The 22,067-nt window shown below is 43.1% G+C and overlaps 1 protein-coding gene across 1 annotated transcript; it reads right to left on the bottom strand.

The window, feature by feature from the left end:
- Window positions 1–806: 806 nt before the first annotated feature.
- Window positions 807–15,507, bottom strand: LOC133125821 (zinc transporter ZIP12-like). The gene is made up of 13 exons (XM_061237481.1): window positions 15,222–15,507; window positions 13,873–14,160; window positions 11,360–11,644; window positions 10,993–11,200; window positions 10,684–10,832; window positions 9,992–10,163; window positions 8,392–8,564; window positions 7,137–7,289; window positions 6,601–6,699; window positions 4,695–4,770; window positions 4,365–4,523; window positions 2,924–3,111; window positions 807–2,051 (listed from the first exon to the last, which is right to left on the bottom strand). Exons 2-13 carry the CDS (start codon window positions 14,098–14,100, stop codon window positions 1,923–1,925), a joined length of 2,019 nt encoding a protein of 672 aa, XP_061093465.1. The 5' UTR covers window positions 14,101–14,160; window positions 15,222–15,507; the 3' UTR covers window positions 807–1,922.
- Window positions 15,508–22,067: the final 6,560 nt, after the last annotated feature.

Genomic DNA, 22,067 nt, shown 5'->3' with positions numbered 1-22,067 from the left:
CTGAAAAACCTTGGGGCTTCCTGGAAATTCCAGAGTGACTGTCAATCCAAATTTGAGTGCGAAAATTGCAAGTGAGAAAAAAAATGCTATGGACTTCCTTCTATTGTTAGACAGTGACATGGAAATGCTGTGCTGTAGAATTTCTTCTCACTAACACTTGACTCTGGACAATAAATCGTAAAACAAGTTACCATTGCAGACTGATCTTCTGCAAGTAAGAACTGACTATGAATTATTGTGCAGCACAGTCTCAGTTAATCTTTACATGACATAAAATGTGTTGAATAACTTTTGTGGTCCAGCTCTTTGCTATCCTGGTTAATGGTACACAAAGCCCATACCACACTCCACTTTTACTGCACAGCTTTATAATACAGGTCATATATTTGCTAATGTTTTTTTACAGCTGCATTAGCCTACATGCTTGCTTTCACTCACAGCTTATTGAGTTCTCTTTGCTGCCTCTCTGTAGCTTTACCACCCCCATACTCTGTTTTTCTGGAGAGAGAGAGTGTTTACAGCAGGCCTTGCGACTGGATTAGTCAGCGTGAAAGAGAGCTCGCTTGTGGGCGAAGGAACACACAGTTCAGGTGGGCGAGCTCACCCACACGCTAGGTTGCGGAGGACAATAGGAGCTCTTCACCGGAAAAGGAGAAGACTGGTTCTCTGTTCTCTGCACAACTGACGGCAAAAAGAGCAGAACAGCGAGTCCTCCAACACTTCTTATTCTCTCCCCGACAAGACGCCTTCATCAAACCCCGCGGGCATTCGAACACTGGGCTGCGATTCACAAAACAAGTCCGAGAAAGCATTACAAAAACTTTTTATTGATTGTCTTTTGTGTGTGCTAGAGGTGTCTAAGGTGGTCCCCTGAAGCGTCTTTCTTGTACATTCGCAATTTTTATTTATAAAAAAGAGATATAAGGTGGAAAAAACCAGCAGCATAAACAGACATGTGTCTAACACTGAATCTACAAGCACTGCACGGAGGAAACGAAGGCAGTCTTACAGTACATTTTGATTGGTTCTCCTCCTCTATTGCCTGCAGTTCAAAGATCTCGAGAACCCTCGACAGGTGCTGGCATCAGAACCACCTTAACTGGCCTTGTAAACACCTAACTGGTCATCACTAGGCATTGAGCAGTATAAAAGTAGGCCATTTATCCTACATTGTACCTGTCACAAAATACAACAACTCACTACACACAATGAGGCAAACATCTGCGGTATACATCTGTTTCCCAGTACCGATAGTTATAATGGTGATTTTTTTTCCCTGCAAAAGCATAGACAATGTTTATCTTGATGTTTTCTTGTCATGTTTTGTCAGCTATCTATAGCAAGTCAGTTTGAATTAATCTTGAACTGCTAACAATAGTATAGTCACCCACCATAATACTCAGAGTCCCATAAAACATGTGAGACTTCTACACTTTTTTTGAAAAAAGACCTTTTTTACAATTATATTTTCTCACCTATTGTATGTACAGTACATGTAATTCGGTACATTTCTGCGACATACTAGAAACAAGGTTCCTTTTAAAAAAGCAAAGATAAACACCGGCTCATCATTTATGTTCTCTATGGCAGTGGTTCCCAAACATCTTCTTGGTTATCCCCAGCCAGATCCAAGCATTAGATATGAATCCACCACAAGCACACCTGGTACACCTTGCCATGCCCTTGATACAACTAACCAAGCCGTCGATTAGTTGCATCAGGGGGTCTTTCCATGAAGCAGGATTATTTGAGTTAGCCAGATAACTGCACAGAGTAAAACACAGAACAGCGCTTTTTACTTTAGTCCGTGTTTCAGGTTTGGGGGCATCCGGGTTTTACTCAGTGCCCCTGGAATGACCCCCAGGGGTCCACGAGAAGAGGTTTGGGAACCACTGCTCTATGGCATGTGTGAGGTCTTTCCCTCAGAACTTGAGTTTGTGCTCAAACCGAGCCAGGATCAGGAGGCACCCCCATCCCAGGAGGAGCCCCAGGTTCTGCAGGAGGAACATCAGCCATGGCCGTTGTGTCTTCACATGGCTCATCTCCGGGAGCTGAGAGAGAGAGAGAGAGGGAGGGAGAGAGAGAGGGAGGGAGAGAGGGGGGAGGGGGAGAGAGAGAGCGAGAGAGAGAGGGCAGAGGGCCTGTCATTTATCTGTCTCCAGCACACCTGTCTCGCGTGTGAAATAGGGTTACCAGATGTTCGTTTTCCTGACTGTCCAGTCTGAGAAATTGATGGAAGACTGGTGAAATTTAATCAGTGACTAATGATTACACTTTCAGCTGTGAGTGTTGTACGGTTTTGACAAATTCTAAACTTGGCAACCCTAGTGTGGCAGCAGTGTGTGTGCCATCAAAACCAGTTCCCTCTCCAAAAGGAGAGAAGTTGGGCTGGAAGTGCACAAGAAGCTGAAGTTGCAACCCAGAAGGAACTCGCAAGCACATTTTACTCTGTTGGTTTCATATGAACTCGGTTAGAGTTGAATTAGCACTGAACATTTCCCTGTGCAACTCTTTAAACATACAGTATAGGGCCGGTTTCACAGACACTGATTAAGTGCCGTTTAGGACTAAATTGAGTTTTGTATAGATAGATTTTTTATAGCATAAGCTATGCACTTCACCCCAGAGAATTATGGTTTTTGCAGACACCAAAAATACTACTGCATTTTAAAAATGGAGGGAGTTTGTGTGGGAGCTGGAAACTGATTTGAATCACGTGAGAGGTTAAAGAATCTAGCCACCACGTCACAAAATGAGAGAGTGAAGAATCCTAAAACTCCAGCCGTCAGGTGTGGACCACTTTCTCCTAGCTCTGCTGAGATAACGGTCGTGTCTTTAGCGTGGAGCCGTGACTCACTGCTGAGGACCTCAGATCTAATCTGAGAGCTGACGGGAGTGGGTTAACGGTTCCCCGCTGACTCACCATTTCTACCAGTGACAGATAGAGGAAAATCCCAGCGGTGACGGTGAAGATCCATTGCTGCACCTGGACGTCGCCGGACACGAACAGCCCGATGTACAGGCCCAGGAAGGCCGTGAGGGCGCTGAAGAAGTTCATGAGCACCGCCATTTTCACCGACAGCCCTGAGCTCAGGAGAACCGCAAAGTCACCTGGGGAGGGAGGAGAGGAGAGGAAAGGAGAGGAGAGGAGAGGTGAGGAGAAAAGCAAGAGAGGAGAGGTGAGGAAGATAGCAGGAGAGGCGCAGCAGAGGAGAGAGAAAGGAGAGAACAGACAAAGAGACAAGGAGAAGATGGGTAGAGAAGTGATATGGAGAAGAAGAGAGGAGAGACGGTGAGAAAATATGAGCAGAGGATGGGGAGAGTGGAGGGGAGAGAGGAGGGGAGAGATAATGAAAATGAGCAGTGAGATGAGTAAGGGAGAAGAGAGATTAAGAAAAGAAAGAGGCCATTCATCAGAGAATTACGCTTTCCTCACAGAGATTACTACTGCAGCACACTGTATCAGGCCTGGTTCCAGTCAGGCAGAGGACCTCAGGCTTAGTATACCAAAAGCAGCAGTATGCCTGGCTGTTGTCATTTAACATGCAACATAGGGGGGCGACATGGCTCAGGCTGTAAGAGCAGTCGTCTGGCAGTTGGAGGGTTGCCGGTTCGATCCCCCGCCCAGGCTGTGTCGAAGTGGCCCTGACACCTAAGGGCAAGACACCTAACCCCCAAATGCTCCTGACGAGCTGGTCGGCACCTTGCATGGCAGCCAATCGGCGTCAGTGTGTGAGTGTGTGAGTGTGTGAGTGTGTGTATGAATGGGTGAATGAGAAGCATCAATTGTACAGCGCTTTGGATAAATGGCACTATATAAATGCCAACCATTTAACATGCAGTATGTCTCTTAATGGAGCTTGAAATTCATCTTCTAGTTTCTGGGAAATTAAATACAGCAAACAAAAGAAGCATCCCTAGTGTGAGTCATAGCATCAGATTTATAAATTCGTATTTTTAAGTTCCGTGCATCTGACCACACGTTGCATTGGTTTAAAGACAAGCTGAAATCAAAAAAAAAAATCTCAATTTAGTCAATTCTTCGTAACCATACGAACACGTCTTAAAGTGTATATATTCTCATATATATTCTAAGAAAAATTATAAAACTGTAACACTTTTAACATATTTTGATTTATTATTTTTTGTGTTTTTTTCAGTTTTTCCAACTGCCACCTTCCAGGAACTTGCAGTGTCCAGCAACTGTCGCCCTGTGGGGAAAAGCATGTTGCTTGGCTCCCTGAGTTTACTTGACCTGTTGGTCAGGTAAAGTGTCCCACAGGGACAATGCGAATGCCATGCAGTGCCCCCATTCTTCAGGGTTTTAAGTTTCACCCTCCAGACAGGTATACCAAAAACCCTACCCATTTCATGTGGGATTTCATGGCAGAGTATGGCAACTGTGGTCGCCATGCCGGTCTCGGACGAAGAGGAGAAGGCCGCCCCCACAACCAGGCCATCCGCAAAGTTGTGGAGGCTGTCACCCACGATCACCATCATGGCCAGCAACGACACCCCTTGTCCTGGGCAACAAAGCAAGAGTCTGTTAGCGGCACACACAACAGACAACCCTCATTATCACTGCCTTCATTTCAGCCTGGCAGAGTACATTCAGCTTCATAATGACCTCTGCAGATCTATAGAAAAAGGAAAAGAGCTTGTTTTGGATAAAGTGAAGCAACGGGCATTCTTACTCTGGGGACGTGTAGGAATCCTTATGTCTGGTTCATCAGAGGGTATTTCAGTACAATCCGAGTCCTCCAGGCTTCCCTATGATGTGATAACGCAAGCATTATGGCCAGCCAGTGGCTTACATAATAAGAAGCACTCTTTATGGAAAACTAAATACACAAAACAATCTGGCTATCTGGGTACAGTATTCTGGTCTTGGTAATAGAAACGAGATCTCCAGAACCATGAGTGACTTTGTTCCCATTAGAAAACTCAACACTGGAGACTTACAGATTTTCAGTCAGTGACATTCTCATCACCAACCAACGTGAAACACTGACAATGACAATTACCCCCAACACATACACACACACACACACACACCCACACACACACACAGCTGCCGCATTGTCCCAGGAAGCATTCGTGACAACTGTCGCTGTACATTTGCTTCCCTTCCTATCTTCAAAGAAGAGGCCGGATGGCAGCTGCCCCAGCACTGCCTGACTCAGAGGATACTTTTTTTTTCTTCTTATTTTAAAGATATTTCACTAAAAACATAATTTACATGAGAAAAGAAGAGTGTTTAAATTCACGACAAAGCTCTCATCATGTAGAAACATTGAAAATATTCATACCACTAATAGTGATGCAGCAAATGCCTACAAAAAGACTGTTTCCCACTGTTGTGTGGCTGCTTTGCTGTCACTCAGCACTAAACCGTTGAATGCTGGGGACATGAATTCACACGCCCACACTGCAAGAAGCAAGAGCCACTTTTCCAGACTTCCACCGCTAAATTTTCAGTCTTTCTCTCTCATCTGCTGAACACCAGCCATGTTGCATGACGCTGGTGAAGTTCTGGCGGTGCGAGAGTCGCCCCCTCTCCTAAACAGCCATTGAGCTGGAGCGTGCGCTGGAGCCGTTTTTATACGCACTGGGTCCCTGAACCGGCGCCCGGGACTTATCGCTCCCCCACGCAGGCTGCGTGAGGATGGGATGACTCAACCTGCTCGCCGGGGGCCCTGTTCACCCATCGCCCGCTCCACTTTCTCCGCCACCCACTTGACAATTATGCTCCGTTCCCATGATTTCCTGCGATGCGCAATTTGCATAAATTTACATGATGGTTCAAATCGCTTCATCCGCGCTCCAGTGATACTGTTTAATCTAGGCAAAAAAAAAAAAAAGATAAAATCCTTGAAGTTGTGTTTCATTTTGTACAGTTTTATGGTTCAAGACGGTTTCTACTGACGACAGCATCTTGGCACATCACACACACCCTCCTCCGCTTTCATGTCATCTGCCGAATGTGACAGGTTTGCTAAACATTCCCGGCATGCGCTAGCACTGACGGACGCTTTGTGAGCAGAGGGCGGAGGGAAGACACAGGAAGGTCAGGGGGCAGTGGTGGGCAGTGGCAGGGGAACAGGCATTGCTGCTGTCATTAGGTCTTATTTTAGCTGCACCGACTGGGTGAATGGGGGCCGGGGGCCGATGACATCACAGCATCATGAAAGTACAGACCTGGGCAGCTTCAGTCTGCCCTGTCTTAGTCCGGGTGTTTCACAGCTCCCTTCCCAACGATCAGAGAGCCATCAGTAATGAGGGAGCTCCTTCTGTCCAAACATCCAGTTATCCAGAAGGGCCGTGCAGTAGGATCTGCTCCCAGGGATTGGTCATAAATAATTCAGGAGATGTGGAAGACCCCTGATCCCACACAGAACGTGACCACCAGGGTTGGTCCGTGGGCTCCCGGCCTCGTCCAATGGGAGCGGATCCTCGCTGGATGTGTGTCAGATCCAGAACGAGGGCTGCTGAATAAGCTGCTGGTAAGTCGTGAGGTCAAACCCCCATGTCTTCCTGAGCGGTAAGGGGGCACGCCACCCCCGCACTGCGAGGTCAGCCACAAGACCCGTCGTCACTCACCAGCTGCATGGTGGAGATGGACTTTCCCCTCTGCGCCTGGCCGTTCAGCTCCAGAGAGAGGTCGTGGGAATGGCTGTGCTGGTTGGCGAATACGTGGCCCTGCCAGAAGAAGAGGACACCGTGAGTCTGCGCACACCCCCCCGGTGTCCGAGGACAACACCGCCGGGCTGGCTCAGCCGCTCCAGAGCCACGCACTCTTACACAGGAAAACTACAAAAAACATCACTCCACTGCTCAGCACACATTCAACTGTGCACTCCTGTGGCAATACAGTCTAAAGAAAAACCATCGATAAAACTAAAGCTATAACTTTACCAGTCATACAACAAAACATATTACCAACCAAAATGTGCACTCATGTGAATTTATATTGAATTTGGCTTGTGTCTAACATTTCAAAACATGGATGAATTAAGAAGAAACAAGATACAGAAATAATCATAATAGCATTTGGTTAAGCATGCACATGTTAAAATACAACCAGCAATATTTAACAATGTTCTTAAATTATTATTATGATTTTAAAAAGGATTCACCTGGCCATATGTTGGCATGACCAGAGAGAATATTCTTTCAATAAGGAAAAATCCATAAATTCCCGCTATGATTCCCAGAATCTTCCAGAGGTAGTCTTTGTTCTCCATGGCATGCTGGTCGTCATAGTGACTGTGCTCATGAAGACCCAGGATCTGGAGCAGAGGGGAACCAGGAGCATTACTGAACCTCTTAAAAATGAATCAGAATCTGGCATTTGAAGCACAACACAAAGCAGTAACAGCAGGAATAATAGTAATACAATAATACAAATACATATAATTAGAATGGGAAAATGTTTGTTTATATGAATAGAGGAAGCAGTATGATTAACAAAAAAACCTGCATCATTGTGTAAGCAATCAAGCAGCAGTCTTTCAAAATTCAATCAATAATTCAGAAACATAACTATTCAGTAAAGAAGTAAAGGGAAATTGCTGACACACTGTTTCCATAGGTCACTAGCATTGTGTGCTTTCATGGTATTTGCTTTCTTTGTGGGTCAGTGTTGGGTCATGCCCCATCATCACCAGTACTTCCATTAACACTAAGAGTACTTCCATTACTTCCATTAACACTAATTCACAGTTAGAACGACAGTAAATCTACCAGTCAGAGACAGTCAATCACCACCAGAGCCTATAGCAGTTCCTCCAGTTTTGACTAAAGGGCTGTACTGCTCTAAATAAATATTCATGAGAGGTCAGGACTATATATTTTTCCTCAGAATCATTAGATGCTACAAATCTATGCATATGCATAGAACCTAGAATGATAAACGGGCAGGCAATGGCCTCGCAGCTAATGAATATTCACAAGCAGATGTCTGGTCTGAGTTTCTTTTGGTCTAATTCAATGTGTGTTCCTCATCATCACAGAGACATGACCTGGAGTGTATAGCACATAGAGCGCCTGTTTCCTGAATCGCCCTGTTTCACAGGCAGGGGAAACATAGACCGCACCACTCAAAATCGGTATTTTACATGCAACAATACTATTTAATTATAGTATCAACATGCTTATAACCATTTTATATTTTACATTTATAATTACATAATAATAATAATAATAATGACTAATAATGACTTAATAACTTATCATCATACTGTCATTATTGCTGCCATTGTAATATATTAAGCACTTAAATGCAATTGTTCATTTTTTCTTTCTTGTTAAATATGTCTCAGCGTGGAAGCCGAGTTTCGTACACGATACATATCTGTGAGCGTGAGGTGAGCGTGTCTTTAAAGCGTCCACCTGTGGGATGAGGTGCAGGAGGGCGTCTCCAGACAGCGTGCCCACAGCCAGGCCCACAAAGAGCTGCAGCAGCAGGGCGTAGGTCTCCTGGCACGAGCTGAAGAAGATGAGGGCGATGCCCATCATGGAGCCCAGGGTGATGAGAGAGACGGCCACCGTGCTGTAGCCATACTCTGCAGAGATAGAGGGGTGGGGACAGGGGTCTTACAGTGTGCCTGCGGCACCTCTAGCAGGCCTCCGTGGTAAAACAGATGCAAACTTCCAGCCAAATGGTGCGATGACTGTCTGTCGATGTTACTTTATTTTCTCAGGGACACAAATGTGACGCAATCGCTGAGTGAGAATGTGTAATTAATTCAAGCATTAGGCTGATTAAACCCTGGACTGCTTACTCATAGTCTGGGCAGCCATGACCCAACGGCATTCAAATGACGAAGTGATGGTGAGGCGGTGAGAGGAACATACTGTACAGAACAGCTGAGTCTACATGGTCAAGCGATGGGAAACCGCGACAGACCTGCTGTCTGTTCCGTGCAGAAGGCATGAGAAGCTATGCTCTCTTCCGCCTGATAGTTGTGCCCATAGCCTGTTTGTGAGTCATAGTGGCATGGTTCAAATGAAAAGCTTTTTTGATACTATTTTTATCTCATTCCCACCTGAAACGAGAAGAGCGAATTAGATCCGCTTTGTCTGGAAATCCTGTTTTTAAAAGATGACTCATTTCCCCTCAAAATGTAATGGCATAGGGATGCTAGCCTAATGCACTCCAGAAATATACTACATGAATTCCTCATTTTTGATGATGCTTCTTCATGTTATAAATGTTAATAACAGTATTACCTACATTTACATGCAATTTCATTGTAATATAATACTGCATGTAAAAAGCAATTTATGAATTAAAATGGAATTGAAAGTTAACATTTTACTGTAGTAACATTACATTATCACAAACATACTGTTTTATATCGACATTGTTGCAATTTTGATACTACTACAGTACTGCTTTAATATATTACTGATCACAGTTCAGCTGCACACATTACATTTCTGAAACAAAAATCTCACAGAGAGAATGATGATTTACAGATAGGGGAGTGTGGATAGTAAATAGTTAGCATTTATATAGTGCCTTTATCCAAAGCGCAGTACAATTGATTCATTCACCCATTCATGCTCACACTCGCACACCAAAGGTGATTGGCTGCCATGCAAGGCACCAACCGTGTCGTCAGGACCAATTGGGTATCTTGCTCAGGGACACTTTGACACACCCAGGGAGGGATTTAACCATCAACCCTCCGACTTCCAGACAAATGCTCTTACCGCCAATGTTGCCCCATGGAGGGTGTAGATGGAGGTGGAGGTGTGTACATGTCACAGCGAGAATGCTGATTTACAGATAGGGGTTTGTGGAGGTGCTGTGTACGTCTCACACGGAGTATGATGATTTGAAGATAGGGGTTTTTGGAGGCGCTGTGTACATCACACAGAGAGAATGATGATTTACAGATAGGGGTTTGTGGAGGTGCTGTGTACGTCTCACAGAGAGAATGATGATTTACAGATAGGGGTTTGTGATTGGAGCAGGAGGTCTTACTCTCGATGGCGCTCGGAGGAGAAATCAGAGGCTTCCTCTCTGCAGAAGCACACACGTCGCCTAGCAACTGCTGGATGATGGCTGGGCAAATGTGCCTGAAGTGTTCTTTGGAGATAGGCGAGTGGGGGTCCAGCACGAAAATATCCACCAGCTGACTGGCTGAAAAGCAGACCTGTGCACACAGAACAAGGGCATTGAACAGACAAAGTCAAGGAGGAACACAAAGCCATTACACAGTTTCATATCAAATCTGCAGCAAGCTGTGCGGTTCTTCTGGTTCCCGTCATTTCCAGAAATGAGAGTAGCTCACAGTGTACTGTTGGGCATGGTAAGCTGTCTCATAGATTTGTTTGTAATACATGTCATCACCTAAACTAGTCAGTACAAAATTTCCTGGTATCTATATTGTGAAAAACTGTCACAGTGCTACATCACCCCTATGTGCTACAAATTCCTACCTTTCAAGTTTAAAATGAACAGGATTAACATTTGAAGCTCAAATTACAGATTGATTATTTAGTATACACATAACAAGGATAAAGAGGGGACGTGGGCATTTCAACAAATAACTTCAGGAATTTTTTTTACAAATATTTACATTTGTTAATTAATTTTGAGAATGATATACATACAAGGTCAGAAAAGTCTCAATACTGTTATTTGCCTGGACATATGATACTTAGTACCCTCACCTGTGTCCAATCCGCGCTGGGCTCCTGAGTGCAGCCGTCCAATCGTCTCTGCTTTTGGGAAGAGCCTATGATACTCCTCCTCTGTCGACTGTGCACATGAATAGCCCCTGCCCCTCCTACTCCAAGTTGGTGCAGCAGACCTTCTAAATCTAGAGGGTCAACAGGAACACGACAGCTTCCCTCAGAACAGCACAGTACCTTCCCATTGAAAATGAATGCTCTGAATCAGATGGATGTGATATTGTAACAGACTCTTCCTGCTGTGTAATACCGTATGTTTTTCTCTATTTGATTTTCAATTAAAATCACCTATAACATCAAGGCCGCTGGTTCGGTTGAGGGACTGAAATATGAAGTCAGTGAAGAATCCGGGGGAGGGGAGGTTCCTCTTGCTGAAACAGTGCCCCTGGAGAACGCGGGCGATAATGGCCCCAGCCAGCCTTGATATGGAGGTGAAATCCGCTCCCTGGCTATCCAGGATGTCCACCTCCTCCATCAGGGACGAGGCATCGGTGCACTGAGTGAATGAAGAATGATTCAGTCCTAATTTACCAAAACTCACTGGAGTTCAAAAACACACTGTACATGTATATTTCAACAAACACAACAAAATAAGTTATGGTCCAGTCCTATGTTGATGGTGCAGCGCTCAGTGTGTTGATGGAGCAGTGCTCACCTGATTGGAGGTGGAGGGCAGGTAGTACTGGTTGATGAGCTGTAGGGCGCTCTCCGTCTCATTCGGGGAGAGGAACTCGTCATCCTCCTGAGGGTGTAGGTTCATCACTGCAGAGATGTAGTACTGGTAGTCCTGGGAGCTGGAGGAGTAGTTGGAGGCACACAGATCCTTCATGTTGAGGGTGTAGTACAGCAGGACAGTGGAAAGCCGCTGGAAATCTTCCTCGGAGAGATACTCCCGGCCATCCTCCTCCAGGACTGAGAGCAGCGTGTCCGTTGTCAGGCACTGCAACCGCAACAGCACAGCATTTTGGGAGGGCTTGTTCTCATGTATGTGAAGGAAAGTGGAATCTGATCAACTAAAGACCTTGTTTACCAGCTATGATGCTGAATTAATAATGTACTGTTATTTAGGGGGAAGGACCTGAACATTTAAACTACTTAACGAGAAAGAGCCCTGTTAAGCCACAAGCTGGCAAAAACAGCCACTGACTAAAGGTTTAAGACAAAAACTTCAAGAAGATTAAATGGGGGATATTTTCAAGTATCTGTCTAGAAAACATGCATAAAGAATGTTGGAGATTAGCTGAAATGTTCATAAAAAATCAAATAAACATACTGTATCTCTATTGTTAGTGTTAATTTAAGTTTGGTTTATAGATACTGTTTTTTTTAAACAGCTGTCAAGTAGTGAATTTTAGCCCCCATTAAATCCATGTTATCTGGCTATTATTTGGCTAAAAAGACTATCAGCTAACAGAGAATGAGCTGCACAAACTCAATGTAGGAGTACTTTGAACCTCACTTGTCCCCAAGTTATTATATTATTCATGATGAGAAACTCAGCAGACCTGGTTGTAAAAATGTGAACTATCCCTATAATACTTTTTTAAGATATGCAGTCCACTTCTTCGTGTTGACATCATAATGGTAACATGGTAGCTGGCAAAACAAATATATTCAAGTTGGATGTATGATTTGTTTGGAAAACCAAAGTAACTTCTTGAAAGTCTTTTTGAATTTTAGAAAAATTGAAAATAATAGGTTTTATGGTAAGTGGTAATGGTAAGTTCAGTAAAATTGTATAACGGCTCGCCGTTTTAACTACTGAAGTGAGTACTTTGGTATAAGTGCTAAGCCTGCAGCACATACCTGCTGTCATTCTGAACATGACGATAGAGCATTGCCTGCTAAGTGCAGTTCAAAGGCTTCACCAGGATCCCACAAGGAAGTGAGAACCACCAAGCCTGCACAAGGAACTTCCTGTACCACTTCCTGTATTATCACTTTACACTGCACTGTGTGACCATGCTTTGTTGTAGACCATGATAGGATTGCCAAAGACAAATGTGTATAAAGCGCATCTTAGCTCCAATGAACATCTTTGAAACCACAACGCAACCATTTGCTTTTAATTTGATGAAAGGGAATTCATATGCAATCAGGTGTATACTAAGCTGAAGCAAATCAGGATTACATTAAATGACCAGGGGTTCCAACCAGAACACATTTGCTAACTATGCTGTTGTCATTTATTTGAATCCAGGAAAAATCTATATATACAAAAATATTTCAGTAAAGAGAATTCATTTTTCTAGTTCATTATGCCCCCGACAAAAGCCCTTTTTTTTTATCTTGGCAGTCATCCTAGCCTTGCATGGCACCTTGGATTGTGAAGAGCCAGCTTTTTAGCGAGCTGAATATGTGCAGTTGTGCCCTGGCCTCTGCCAAAAGCAGCAGATTCACACAGTCTCACTGAAGTGGGTGAAACGCTTGAGCCTGCAAATATTTCCCTTTTAAACAATTCACTGTGGGAAAAGGAGCGAAGGGTATAGGACCAGAAGAGCACTGCAGTAAATCTGCCTCACTGTTCTCTGACAATGTACAATATCAGGACTGAACCACTCCGGACTATGCAGACAGCCTCCATCTACGCTGCCAAAAAGAGCAGGGCACTTATTATGGAGGCGGATTGAAACACTGGCATTGCCAGTGATGTAAGCCTCAATCAAATGTCAGCGTACACTGCGAAACTATAATTACTCAAGGACGCTCATTCTTCTTTATTTAAAACTTACGAATATATCAATTTAACCTTTGAAACACTCTATTAAATGTTCAGAGAAATCCAGTATTTGGATATAAAGCACACAGAGAATGGAATCTTGCAAAGATGTTAATGACTAACCTCTCTAAAGCAAATGCACACAGAAAGATGAACTTCAATACTGTTTTATCAATAAACTCTAGTCCACTTCTCAAACATATTTCTCATTCGATTCATATGTTTTCTTTCTGTATCCCAAACATACTTTCAGACCAGTGCAGAATACTAGTGTGAAAGGAGGAAAAGAAAGGAGATCCACGTGCAATGCCAATTCATCCATTTTCACCAATTATATAAAAAAAACAAATAAATAAATCCATTCAGCAGGCATTCTATAGGTGATTCCTATTGAAAGTGGGAGGAAGTCCAGGGGTGGTAGAGTAAGGGCAGGAGCAGGACCGTCTGACCTGCTCACACTGCTCCCGTGTGCCAGCAATCCTGTCCGGACACTGCACGGCATGGAAGAGGCTGGAGATGAGGATTTTCGTCTGGTTCCTGTCCATCCGTGTGGGGTCCCCCAGGGGGAGGGCCTGCAGGACGTCCTGCAGGTAGCTGTCCTGGTGCCCCCACACTCCCAGAATGCCCTCCGTCAGGCACAGGAGCACCAGGGGGAAGGAGCGGGGCCAGAGACGCATGACTGGTGATTCGGGGGGCCCGGGTTTCACGTGCCCTGGCCTCCGCCTGCTGGACTGGAGCTTCACAGAGGGACATTGAGGGGGGGGGGATTTTTACCAGCGGAGGTGGAATGCATGCAGTTCGGCAGGGCGTGATTAATGCGCCTACCAACGCTGAGTTACATTGACAAGCTGTGAGGGAACGACAGGCGGTCTTACTGGGTACTTATCACCTGAATTAGCCCCCATACGAAGGAGATGGTCTGGGTAGGACTCTGGCCCCAAAATCCACAACAAAAGGATTAGCTGGACGAAAGGGCCAGGGGAAGTAGGGGAGGGAGGGAAGGGGGTTGTGCGGGGGGCAGGGAAGGTTTCACTTTATAGAAAATTATTTCCACAGCATATTAATAGAGAATATGCAAATAAAAACAACAAAGGAAAACCTCATCCTTTCTGCATAGCTTTCTGGATGGAATCTGCAGTATGCTTTGGACTCAATAACTTGAACATGCACATATGATTTTTTTTTGCAGCCAGCCATTAACTTTCACTGTTAACGACATGGCTGCTAATAGTGTCAGTTGCAATAATCCAGAATAACTGCAGATATTAATGACTCTGTGTATAATGCGCATTGTTTGTTAGGGAAGCATATAATTGCTAAACAAATGCAATATTAAATACAAGCAAACATTAGCTCTTTTTCTCAGATAAGCATTAAATGACTGGAATTTGGTCCACATGCAATGTCAAGTCTACAGATATGTTTGTCAGGTGCAGCATCTACCCATTTGCATGCTATGTGATTCAGATTTTCACAGAAATCCTCAGCAAATAATTAAAAATGCACTCATTAACAGCTGTGACAGGAATTTTATCTAAATGCGAAAAGAAAGTATAGTGTATGCGTTCTCTAATCGCAAGCACAACATAGTTCAGCATTCTACAAACAGCCAGCCGGTTATCCTCTATTTACAACACGTCAAGGCAGATGTACCCCTCGCTGTTCATTTTTTCACCTATTATTCACACAATAAAACTACTGATAGTCTGCTTTCATCCAAAACAAACTGTCGGTTGTCCTAAAGTTTGACATTGGGAAAATAAAGAAAAATAATAATGCTGAATGTTGTCTCTCTTACCTCTCTTAGTTGTATGAACGTAGCAGGGTCTGTTTTAGTCCTTTTGTGGGTGGAAAGGAAGGGTTTGATGAGAATTCCACTGCATTGGTAAAACCTCTTATCAGAAATAAGAATTGTGTAAGCTTGGGAGGATTAGCGACAACAACCTTATAGGGTTCCAGTTGCCATGGAGAAATCTGCTTTCATTTTAACAATGAGGGCTCTCCGAGCATGGGGGGAGCTTGCCAGATGATTGATAGCTTGGAGGGCTGTGCAGTGCAACGCTATTCACTCTCAGCATGCTGCTGCCTTCTGCACCAGAGAAAAACTGAAAAGGGAAGCAACATTAATGTAGCTGCTAAATTGACACTTAATTGGTGTAGGCACAAAGCAGTACAGAATTTTCTTACTAGGCAAAACATGTGACTTCTGCAGTCACAATTGGACTGATGCTTGCCAAATTCTTCAATCGATAAGATGGCACATAGTGTGTATATACAGTATGACCTAATGAAGGGGAAAATTAAGAATTCATGCACTGCTGTCTCTTTGCTGTTAGACTGTTGCAGATTGTGGAATTGGTCGATTAAACTATTCAGCTATCTCTCTAGTAAAGATTTGTTTCAATGCTCTGAATTACAGCCTTCATTTATTGTAACTGTACAGCATATAATTGTAACGCTAAAGCTTGATACAATGAATCCCTATCCTGTCTTAAAATTGATTCACAGGGTTCACAAAGAAAAAGACTGTTTAAAAGAGTAATAGGTTACATTGCATAGCATCTGGAAAATAAATGCATCAGTCATCGATCTAAAGGCATGGAAAACTAAGAGCCAATTTAAATGGGCAGTCCACCCAAAAATTAAATTAAAGTATGTTTCCACATAGCAAGAGTACTACTTTATTAGGAACACCTGTACACCTACTTATACATGCGATTATCTAATCAGCCAATCATGTGGCAGGAGTGCAATGCATAAAATTATGCAGATATGGGTCAGGAGCTTCAGTTAATGTTCACATCATCCTTCAGAATGGGGAAAAAATGTGATCTCAGTGATTTTGACCATGGCATGGTTGTTGGTGCCAGAGAGGATGGTTTGAGTATTTGCTGCTGATCTCCTGGGATTTTCACAGACAACACTCTCTAGAGTTTGAAAAGAATGGTGCAAAAAAACCAAAAAAAAAAAACATCCAGTGAGCAGCAGTTCTGCATGCAGAAACACTGTTAATGGGAGAGGTCAGAGGAGAGGGGCCAGACTGGTCGAAGCTGACAGGAAGGTAACAGTAATACGAATAACCACACATTACAGCAGAAGAGCATCTCTGAACACACAATGCATCAAACTTCTAAGTGGAAAGTGCTCACTGAGTGTATCTAACCATCCCAATAGTTTTGCGGAAATATGACATGATTTTTTAGTTATTAGGCGCAGTTCACCGTGATATAATGGACCTCTATGGAACTTTTCTTTCCGGTACAGTAATGAATCAGCTGCAAATTCACATAAAAAACGCTCAACAGCTTCCTCTCTTTCCACATATAATGCTGCAATTAGAGCTGAAAAATGCACATTTTAATCCAGAACAATTTCTTCTATTGCTGCATGGGACTCAAATGTGTGCTCACAAGCAGAAGTGTATCCACAGATTCAGCCCCCATCAGAATCTTTTTTCTGTCTAGGCCAAATGTTAGGGTGGGAGTTTATTGCACCCTGTGCTGCTCCCTTCTCTCATAAGCTGTTCGTCCACCGAGTTTATTTTTTGCCTCGTGTTAACGGCTTTGTCAAGTAAGGAGCGGTAGGCTGACGCTTTAAGGTGGATGGTGGAAGTACTGAGGCCCGCTTGTAATTCAGATGATTGGCTCAGACTTCCTGTGGCTTGGGGCAAGCATGACGGAGAGGACGATGTTCACCCTATTTGTATGTGGAACTTTCTCTTGGCGCTGCGGCGTGTCATTTCGCCATGGCGTGCTGTTTCCAAGGCTGACATCCGCTTTACGTTAGTTTATTTATAGCGAGGTGTTTCTTTTTCGCCACTTTATTCAAAATGCAGTGTTTTCGTTCCCATCATAGTTCAGTGTCGGTTATTGTACGTATTGCACTAAGGCTATACAGCATTGTCGGAGGTATTATCCCTATGAGAGAGCGTTGCGCAGCTTCGGTACCTGAGGATCTAAGTCGGAGGTATTCGAGGTGGGTTGAGTAGTATGGTTACTTCCGCATTGTTCTCTTGGCGGAGAACAATGCGTTACATTTCCAGGGGTTCTGTGTTTGATACCCACGTGGCGTCTGGTGTGTCTGTCTCCCTCCTAAGTCTCCTGCAATGTTGGTGGAGCCGAGAAGGGAATGTCCTTGTGAATCTGTTATTTCCAGTTTTTGTTATGTTATAAAGTAGCGTACGTGTGTGTTGGAGTTCGCCCCTCTCGGTTTAGAGCCTCCTCCTGATAGCTGGGGTTCTGTGTCTGAAGACTCCCGTCGCTGTTCGTGTGCACTTTTTGCCACTGTATGTATAATCCTGTTTTGTCAGTTGAATTAGAGGCATAGTGTTGTTTTGTCTAGCCTCAAAATAAGAGTCATGCTTAGTTTTTTCTGACCCCCCTACAAAAATGAGATGTTGTAATTGCATTCCTTTTGCTACCCCCCCCCCCCATTCTCAAAAAAGCAACATTTTTGTTATTGCGCACCAAAATAATCCAAATGCCCACCCAAAGATGACACCCAAGTATCTGCTGTCAATCTTTTTAATACAGCGATCAAAGTCTTTTTGATTGAAGTGAATGTGACACTGCTGCACCATTCAATTTCACTCATTTTTCCAGACAGTTTAAATACAAAATGGCGGCTTGAGCACATCTTGTGGTGTGACAGCTATAGGAGCGTCTAGGGAAGGCAGCATCCCATCACACATTAGTGATTCCAGAGGATAGATAAGGCACCTGCTGTCAGCCTGTTAACCTGCGCGATGTGTCTGTGCAAGCGTGTGCAAAGTGTGAAAAGAAGCAAGGACTGATATCACACTCTAAGAAGAGACGTGTCATTTTCTCTACAAATATGCTGTGTCAAGAGTGCTTTGACACAGGTTCTGTTAATTCTGAGCACTTTCGACACACAATGCGTAAGAATTCTCTAGAATCAGTGTTGGTAATGTGTAAAAAGGTTTTTACATGCAAGTAATTCTTGTGCATTTGCATTTAATGTGTACTTTCAGTGGACAGAATGTATATTGTCCAATTAAATTAAAAGTTTAACAAATGACACACCTTTGTGTTGCCCAATCACAGTCATTGAGCGTGTAGGGCATTTTACATAAGGAAAAGGAAATAGACTGTGTTGACCATGTTGACTCAGGGTCTGCAAGGTTTGATGAAAAGACAGTGCTTGTCAATACAGGACTATTGCTCCCATCATTGTGCTGCCTCTGCACAATTCTGCCACCTCAGTGGAATGCTCCCAGAACTGATGAGTTGAAATAGCTCTGTATAAACCATGGGTTTTCCACAAACAGTGTTTGGTGTCTTTAGATAGCTAATGATGTGGGAAATGGTTTGGTGTCATTGGTGGTGTAGTACACTGGTTGCTGAATAAAGATCTTGTAGGAATAAACCACAGGTAATGCAAGTTACCTGTGAGTCAGCATCCAGCTGTAATACAAAGGTTAACCAGATTTGTTGGACATACAGAGATAACATCAGCAGGACCATGGTTACCGCCATCTTGTGACTCTTTATTTGATGATTTGTTCTTTTCCTGTAAACCCTGGGTATATAGAGGGGAACGTGGAATGGTTCGAAGAGACTGGCTAATACGATCTCCTGGCAACCATTTGCGTATAGCCATTCATATTACAACTTGTAATTCTTGTAACACATTGTCATTCTATTTCTGCAATGCACATTGAATAAATTATATTAATTTGAACTTGCATCCTCTTGACTTATACCACTGCACACTTAGCAGTTTAGAGTCCTAACACCCATAGACAACCTAGGATACCTGCACCCCGTAGTCACTCGCCTATACACCAGTACCGTCACAAGATGCATACTAAGTGTATCATTGTAGGCTATACATGCCACAGGTACGTCCGCGTCTATACAAATGAATAGCGATCTTATAGAGCCACACTATTGGCGGACATTTGCAGTTCCTTTTGTTAAACTGTTAGAACAGAGGAACATTTGAACTTATCTTTTGGAGTCAGATAAACCAGAACAAAATTAAATTAACCCTGTTCCTGTAGCATCGGTCAGACTACACAGGTTTCCTTCACCTCTCGGATACGTCTGCCTTTTGGTGTATTTGGGGGGTTTTCTTACAAGCGCATTCAAAGGAATGGCATTTACTGTGTCAAAATCAACACAACATGTGTTGTCCCAGAGCACCCTCATTCTCTAAATGTGTTAAAATTCTACACAACACCTGTTAAAAATGACACATCTTGACTTGGAAGAGACTTGTCTGCTCTCTCCCTAATCGACAGCAGAGGCGGCAGCAATTAATATGATTGGGCATTCCAGCTTGGGAGGAATATTAATGGTAATACTTTGCGTCTGTTCATTATCTAAAATATGCATAAGATCAACATGTAATTAGACTAGTATTTCAAGAAGTGAATACCTAGCACATTACCAAGGTACCTTTGATAAATCCACTTCAACACCCACACATTATTGTGGATTGGGGCTGCATTCCAGGCAGACCGTTGCGTTTCTTTGTCAGTCTAAATTCATTTAGGTGGTTTAGCACAAAGGATATGTATGGAAGACAATTCAGGTTTTAAATATATATATATATATTTAAAAAAATGTAATTGTGCGCAATACGCTGGGTGTGAATGGCCTTTTTGATATTATTGATGTTCTAGGCATGGTGCCCGTCCCACGGTTGCCAAAGATACACTTTGAGGATTGTCCAAATCACGAAACAGTAAAAAACATTTTCAGAGGAACAGCCGCGATCTTCTGGAATGGCAACATGAGCATTTAAATTAAGATTGAGCTGTTCTGAAAATTAAAATTTTAGAATGCTAGAGAGCAAAAAAACTAAGACATAACCAGGACATACATATGTGCATGTGTTTTATATTCATCTACAGGCGCCTTTTAAACCTTTTAAATTAGCAATGCAGAAACCTCTGCTCTAAACCTGTCATGTCCACAAGAATGTTGCTGCAGTAACAGCAGCATATCCTTCTGCAGAGATAGAAACTCACCTCTAGATATTTATTTTGAATTTATTGACAACTGCTACTTTTTTGTTACTGTGTTATTGAGTAAAGTACAATATCAAAACATAAATAAAACATGAAAACAGCCAATACAGTGGTCCAAATATAAATATTGTGTGCCTACTATTAACCCATCAACCGTTCTATGCAAGCTGTATACTGTAAGATGCATTACTCCCTTGTTTTTTATTACCATGGTAACAATTTTAGCACCTCTCGCTATGCTAACTGGCACAACCACATGTAGGTTGGATGTTCCTTAGCATAATTTCATAGTGTTTGCTGCAAGAGACGTGACATGGCACATAATCCATGAAAGATGAAGTACATTGTTGGTTCAAGAAAAGGCAAGCAAGTCAACACAACCAGAGATGGAGAGTTTACACTTCTGCTTTGTCTGACAAACCCGCAAACTTTGGCCAGGTAACCATTTTTGTACCATTTGGGACAGACTAATATGATTTACATAATATGTAAATTTAAATAAAATTACATAATAAACCATGGCACATCTCTGATTGCAGAAACATACCCAGACTCTGAATCCAGTCCACTCCATAATATGTCAGATATTGAAGCTTCTATCAGGTATTTGTAAGGACTATTTTTGCAAAGCACATTTGTCCAGCACTACTACTTCAACAACATGTCTGATTGTGCACTGGGGCCTCTCTCCTCTGTTTCCTGATGGTTGCAGAGAAATAGGCTTCTTGCTGTTGGCTTCACCTGCAGGCTCACTTTGAACTCTTGCCGAAGAGTAGAAATAACAAGTTGCTCACATTTGAACAGTTTTCAGCTTCTCCAGCGACAATAATGACGGGAACTCTGTGGGCTGCAGAATCCCAGTTACACTGCATTACTAGTGTGAGAAAAGACCAGTATGTCCAAACCAGTGAGTGCGAGAAAAAGGCCAGTATCTCCAAACCAGTGAGTGTGAGAAAAGACCAGTATCTCCAAACCAGTGAGTGTGAGAAAAGACCAGTATGTCCAAACCAGTGAGTGTGAGAAAAAGGCCAGTATCTCCAAACCAGTGAGTGTGAGAAAAGACCAGTATCTCCAAACCAGTGAGTGTGAGAAAAGACCAGTATGTCCAAACCAGTGAGTGTGAGAAAAAGGCCAGTATGTCCAAACCAGTGAGTGTGAGAAAAGACCAGTATCTCCACACCAGATCTCTCAGGAGCAGAATTTAACTAAATTTAATTCCATTTATTTTTGAATAGCACTTCTCACAGAAGACAGCCACAAAGACACTTTACAGAGTAACACAGGAGAGAATTAAACATATCAGCCCTTAGCCCCCAATAGCATATGAGGTAAAGGACTCCCTTTGGGGAGAAAAACCTTCTAACAGTGTTGAGAAAAAACTCCCTGATGGGAAGAAATCTTGGAGGGAGCCAGGCTATAGGGGCATGCCCATCCTCTGCTGGCCTATAGGTTTAATGTATGGAACTCGTAGGTGAGCTAGAAAGTCCATATGGAGGTAGGAATACGCATTCCTTTTGAAGGATGTCTATGAATTTCAGTTTTTAAGAGACTGATATTAATATTTTGTTTATTTTATATTGCATTTTTTAAAGATGTTTTTATTCAAACAAACATTGATTTTGGGCAATGGCTGAAATAAATAGGTGTAAA

The sequence above is a fragment of the Conger conger genome, chromosome 4 (assembly GCF_963514075.1).
Source record: "Conger conger chromosome 4, fConCon1.1, whole genome shotgun sequence".
NCBI lineage: Eukaryota > Metazoa > Chordata > Actinopteri > Anguilliformes > Congridae > Conger > Conger conger.
Note: the sequence above shows the minus strand (reverse complement) of the source record. Positions and strands in the feature narration are given on the sequence as shown.